Genomic DNA, 6,123 nt, shown 5'->3' with positions numbered 1-6,123 from the left:
AGCACCTTTGTACCCATATCAGAAGGATTGAGTTCAGTAGGAATTTTCTTCAACTTAATCACCTATTGAGCTATCATATCTCTGATAAAGTGATACCTGACCTGAATATGTTTAGATCTTTCATGAAATACCGGATTTTTACACAAGTGGATTGCACTTTGACTATCTGAGTATAAAACAACCTCTTGATTAAGTGCTTTAAGTTCTGTCAATAGACCATTAAGCCAAATAGCTTCTTTTGCAGCCTCTGTTGCTGCCATATATTCAGATTTAATTGTCAATAAAGCCACCACAGATTGCAACTGAGACTTCCAACTTATACAATTTCCACCCAAAGTGAAAGCATAAGAAGACATAGATCTCCTTCTGTTCCTATCACCAGCATAGTCAAAATCCAAATACCCAATTAACTCAACATCACTTGAATTTCCTTTATAAATCAAACCTTCACTCACTGTGGGCTTCAAATATCATAGAAGCCATTTCATTTCCTCCCAATGATCTCAGCCAGGATTAGCCATGTATCTACTCAAGACACTAATGACATGAGCTAAATCTGGCCTAGTGCAGATCATCACATACATCACAGATCCCACATCATTTGAATATGGTACAGCCACCATATCTTTCTTCTCTTGCTCTATAGCTGGACATTGCTCACTAGATAGCTTGAAATGTCCACCAAGTGGAACATTTGCTGGTTTTGCACCTTCCATAGAAAATCTGGACACCACTTTCTAAATGTAGGAAGATTACAGCAGCTTCATCTCATATCTCGATCTGTTTCTCACAATTTCTATTCCCAAAATCTTCTTGTCTTGTCCAAGGTCCTTCATTTCAAACTCAAACTTGAGTAAATTCTTCACAAAACGTATAAGTTTACCATCTGGACCTGCTAGCAGCATATCATCCACATATAATAAAAGATACACTGCCTTGTCTGTCATAGTGTCCTTAAAATATAAACAGCTATCAAAATTACTTCTCACAAAACCAACTTTTACCACAAATGAATCAAACCTTTTTATACCACTATTTTGGTGACTGCTTAAGTCCATACAATGATTTCTTAAGCAAACACACAAGATCTCTACCTTTTCTCTTAATTTCAAAACATTCAAGCTGTCTCATGTATATAGTTTCTTCTAATTCTCCATGAAGAAACACAGTCTTAACATCCATCTTTTCTAACTCCCAATTAAACTGAGTTACCAAAGCCAACATGATCCTTATGGTTGTATACTTGACAACCGGTGAGAAAATTTCATTGTAGTTTATGCCTTCAACTTGAGTAAACCCCTTAGCCACTAATCTGGCTTTAAATCTCATTGGTTCAGACTCTGTCATTCCTTCCTTGACTTTGTAGATCCATTTGCAATCTACAATTTTCTGGTTTGCAGGTTCTGGTACCAACTCCCAAGTCTCATTTTTATGTAAAGATTCCATTTCTTCAACCATAGCTTCTTTCCATTTTGCAGCTTCCTTTGATTTCACACCTTCCAAATAACTTCTTGGCTCATTATCTGTAAGATCTTGAAATGCCACTAAGGCTAAAGCTATGAAATCTGCATAGTTGTACTTTCTATTAGGCTTCACTTGCTTTATCTCGGGTCAGCAAGTATCCTGGTGAAGCTATATTTTTTTGTCTTGGACTTGACGATTTTTGCTTTGGTTGTTCATCTTCTGACTCTTCATCTGATTGGGCAGGTGTATGCTTTTCTGGTTCATCAACACTTGCAGGTTCACAGACAGCTTCATCATTTGGCTTATCACTTAGATTTTCATCCTCTTGACTTTCCATCTCAAGAAGTAAATCAAGGCTTCTTGTTTCCAGCTTGTTACTCATCTCATTTACTGCACTGTTAGTTACAAGGCATAGAAGTTTCATCAAATATTACATCTCTACTTATAATGACTTTATAACCCTGACTTTCTTTATCCCAAAGTCTATAACCCTTAACATCTGAAGGATAACCTAAGAAAACACATTTTATACTCCTAGGTTCAAGTTTTCCCTCAGCTTGATGTACATATGGAGCACAGCCAAGCTTACTATAATCAGACTTCTTATCAAGCCACATATGTTCAGGGGATTTAAAATTTAAAATAGTAGATGGTGATAAATTTACCAAATGTATAGCTGTCATAACAACCTCACCCTAAAACAATTTGGGTAAACCAGATGAAACAAGCATACATCTCACCTTCTCAAGCAAAGTCCTATTCATCCTTTCAGCTACACCATTTTGCTGTGGTGTGTGCTTAACAGTTCTATGTCTTAGTATACCATGAGACTTACAGGAATTATCAAATTCTCTATTACAAAATTCTAGACCATTATCGATTCTCAAGGCTTTTATAGGTTTATTGGTTTGATTTTCAACAAGTAATTTCCATTCTTTAAACCTAGGAAATGCTTCATCTTTGATTTTCAGCAAGTAAACCCAAACTTTTCGAGAAAAATCATCAATTATTGATAAAAAATACATATTACCACTTTGTGTTTGTACCTTGACAGGGCCCCACAAATCAGCATGCACATATTCTAACATAGATTTAGCTCTACTTGTACTCAAGTTAAAGCTAAGCCTATGTTGTTTTCCTAAAATACAATTTTCACAAAATTCTAGCTTGCTGATTATATCCTTGCCAAACACATTTTGTTTAGTCAAGTAGTACAAACCTTTTTCTCTAATGTGACCTAATTTATTATGTCACAAAATATTTTTATCAATTGATGAACTAACAGAAGCATTACTAGAATTAGTCACTGTTTTATAGAGCAAAACAACAAACCATTCTTTTTCACACCTTTCATAACAAAAGGAGAATCCTTAGTCACTTTCATAGTACCATTTTCAGTTTTACAAGAAAAACTAGATTCATTTAACATGCCAAGAGAAATTAAATTCCTCTTCAAATCAGGGACATGTCTAACTGAAGTAAGAGTCTTAATGGTACCATCTAATAGTTGTAGTTGTACATTTCCAATGCTAACTACTTGACATGACAGGTTGTTTTCTAGAAGGACTTGACCACCATCATACTTAGAATAAGAATGGAAACAACTTAAATCAGGACACACATGAAAGGAACAACCTATCTAACACCCATTTAGATTTGCCTTGACTGGAAGACACAACCAAGACCTCTGCAGGCTCCAAACCAGTATAAGCCACTGCCAAGTCACCTGTTTCTTAGCCTTTCTCTTTTTCATCTTTTCTTTTCTTAAAACAATTTTTAATAAAATGGCCCTCTCTATTGCAGTAATAACACTTCCTGCCTCTTATCCTAGATTTAGATCTAGGATGTTCTCTAGATTTACTTCTATGGTCATTGTGACCCCAGCTTCGAGTGGTGCTCCTACCTCTTACTGTAAGTCCTTCCCCTTTAGACTCAGATTTCAATTCCAAGTCTCGGGACCTGAGGGTACTCACTACTGTTTCAAAGGACAAAGAGTCTCTGCCATACTTAATGACATTCTTCACTTCTCTATAAGTCTCAAGCAAGGAGTTTAATAATATCACAGCATGACGTTCATCATTAAAAACAACATTACAGTTTGCAAGACTCAGTATTAATCGATTAAAAGAATCAAGGTTAGCATCTAAGTCCTTAGTGGTATCCATTTTGAAACCAAAAAATTGTTCTAATAAAAGAATTCTGTCAGGTAAAGATCTCACCAAGTAAAGCTGTTCAAGTTTCTGCCACATCTGTGAAGTAGTACTCACATCATCTACCTGCCTCAACACATTGTCAGAAAGACGAAGGATGATAGTACTCATTGCAATTTCATCAATTTCAAGCTTCTTTTCTTCGGTGACATTTACTGTATATGACCCATCGATCGCCCTTGCCACCTTCATCTGGACCAGCATAGCCCTCATCTTCTTGCGCCAGAGCAAGAAGTCTCCCTTTCCATTGAAGACTTCAATCTCCATTTTCGTAAACATCCTTTGAATTGGCCAGAACCAAATCTCTCTTCCAAGATTGTTAATAAAAAACTCACCCAGAATTGAAATATCCAAATTCACCAAGAACCGAAATTACCCAACTCACCAAGAATTGAAAATGCCCAACTCACCAAGAATTGAAGAAACCCAATTCACCAAGAATTAAAAAAAGGAAGAATATCCAACTCACCGAGAATTAGAAATACCCAAACCTCTGATACCACTGTTGGAAAATTAGAGAGCAAAACTGAAAAACTAAGTAACACAAACAACAACAAGAGTTATCGAGGTTCGGCCAAGATAGCCTATGTCCTCGTTGCTCCGGTGAGAGCTTCTGGTATTTTATTGAGTAACTGCTATCACAGAAAATAACTACAAAACTTAAACTATGAAATCACTCAGATATTCACAACCCAAAGCCCCTGTTACACCTTTTTCACTCAGTGTTCTTTACCAAGCTCACAAAGAACCTCACCAAGAATCAATTACACACACAAAGAAGAACACGAGGGAATGAAAACAGATTTCTTGGAGTTTTTTCCTGCTTTTGCAACTTTTTGAAAATTTGATTTTTATCTCTCTTAATCTCGTTGTGAAGGAGGAAGACATATATATAATTAGTGTTGTCTCAAAATGACGTCACTCTACTTAAGCTGTGAGGCAAAATGACCGTTTTGCCATTCTTTACTTCCAAAATAATGAAGTGCACTGTTTTGACCTCCAGAAGCTTGAAAAACACATAAAACAAGTTCTGCACCAGTTTTGCAATTTTGCACCAGTTTTGCAAATCATCACAGCAGCATTACAAGGTGATTTTAAGGATTAAATCATCACAACTTTGATATGTTTTTCAACATAAAAAGTCTATTCAAGCTCCAACTAGGTCTGAACGATTTGTCATTGGTCTTTGGAAAAGGAAACATAAATGCAACAATTTCCAAATTCGAGCATTTATCATTAGGTACTTGCAACTTAGTTGAGTTCCCAAATTTCCTTAGATACCAAAACAATCTGACATGGCTAGTACTTTCTAGGAACAGAATCTATGGCCAAATTCCCAAGTGGATGTGGAGCACAAGCTTAGACACTTTGATCACTTTTAACATTGCTGAAAATTGCCGAACAAGCTTTCACCAATCTACAGCAACTGTTCTTCCCCATTCTAACTTGCGAAAACTAAACCTTTCGTTCAACAAGCTTCGAGGACCACTACCTATTCCTCCTTCATCCCTTGTTGATTATAATGTCTCAAACAACATGCTGACAAGAGAAATTCCACCTCTCTTCTGCAAACCGAGTTCTCTTTCCTGCCTTAGTTTATCCAATAACAACTTAAGTGGCATGATTCCGCAATGTTTAGGAAACTTCAGCGATTCTCTGTCAATGTGGGATTTAAGAAACAACTCTCTTCAAGGTAGCATTCCTCAAATGTGCAACAAGGCAAGTAATTTGAGACTGATTGATCTCAGTTATAATCAGTTGCAGGGGAAACTACCACAATCCTTGTCAAATTGTATGGCTCTACAAGCACTCTCTTTCAAACAACCAGTTGAATGATGTTTTCTCTCCTTGGTTGGGATCTCTTCCAAAGTTGAAAGTTCTCACACTGTGCTGCAATGGATTCCTTGGTGTGATTGGGAAACCCAAAAAGGATTTGAAGTACTTCCCCAAGTTGCAAATTATTGACCTGTCATACAACCATTTCACAGGTGAGCTACCATATCATTACATGCTTAACTGGAATGCCATGACAGAGATCAACCTTCCTAACAATGCTTCATACATGGACGCAAATTGGGTATATACTCTTCCAAACTCTTATGGATCTGAATACATATATCGTTACACAATCACAGTAGCATACAAAGGGGTGGAGATATACTATAGTGCCATTCAAGATTTTTTTGCTTTTATTGATCTCTCAAGCAATAAATTCGAAGAAGAGATTCTTGAATTCATTGGGAACCTAAAGGCCCTTCACTCATTGAACCTTTCAAATAAGATACTAAGTGGTTGCATCCCGACATCATTGGGAGACTTATCGATGATCGAGTCATTAGATCTTTCTCGAAACAATCTCTCTGGAGAGATCCCTCAACAATTGAATCAACTCGAATTTCTTGCGTACTTCAATGTCTCTCACAACAATCTTACAGGGCTAATTTCATGA

The 6,123-nt window shown here is 36.7% G+C and overlaps 1 protein-coding gene across 1 annotated transcript; it reads left to right on the top strand.

Moving 5' to 3' along the window:
• Positions 1 to 5,018: 5,018 nt before the first annotated feature.
• On the top strand, positions 5,019 to 6,123 carry LOC107409547 (receptor like protein 22-like). The gene is made up of 2 exons (XM_060811876.1): positions 5,019 to 5,393; positions 5,503 to 6,123. The coding sequence occupies exons 1-2, from the start codon at positions 5,019 to 5,021 to the stop codon at positions 6,121 to 6,123; spliced, it is 996 nt and encodes a 331-aa protein (XP_060667859.1).

The sequence above is a fragment of the Ziziphus jujuba genome, chromosome 10, assembly GCF_031755915.1.
Source record: "Ziziphus jujuba cultivar Dongzao chromosome 10, ASM3175591v1".
In the NCBI taxonomy this organism is placed as follows: Eukaryota; Viridiplantae; Streptophyta; class Magnoliopsida; order Rosales; family Rhamnaceae; genus Ziziphus; species Ziziphus jujuba.
Note: the sequence above shows the minus strand (reverse complement) of the source record. Positions and strands in the feature narration are given on the sequence as shown.

Bases quoted from the DNA above. Each gene is read 5' to 3' on its own strand.
- LOC107409547 (XM_060811876.1), top strand. From the start codon at position 5,019: ATGTGGAGCACAAGCTTAGACACTTTGATCACTTTTAACATTGCTGAA. The intron at 5,394-5,502 runs GCAAGTAATTTG...TCAAACAACCAG, and splicing joins TTCCTCAAATGTGCAACAAG to TTGAATGATGTTTTCTCTCC.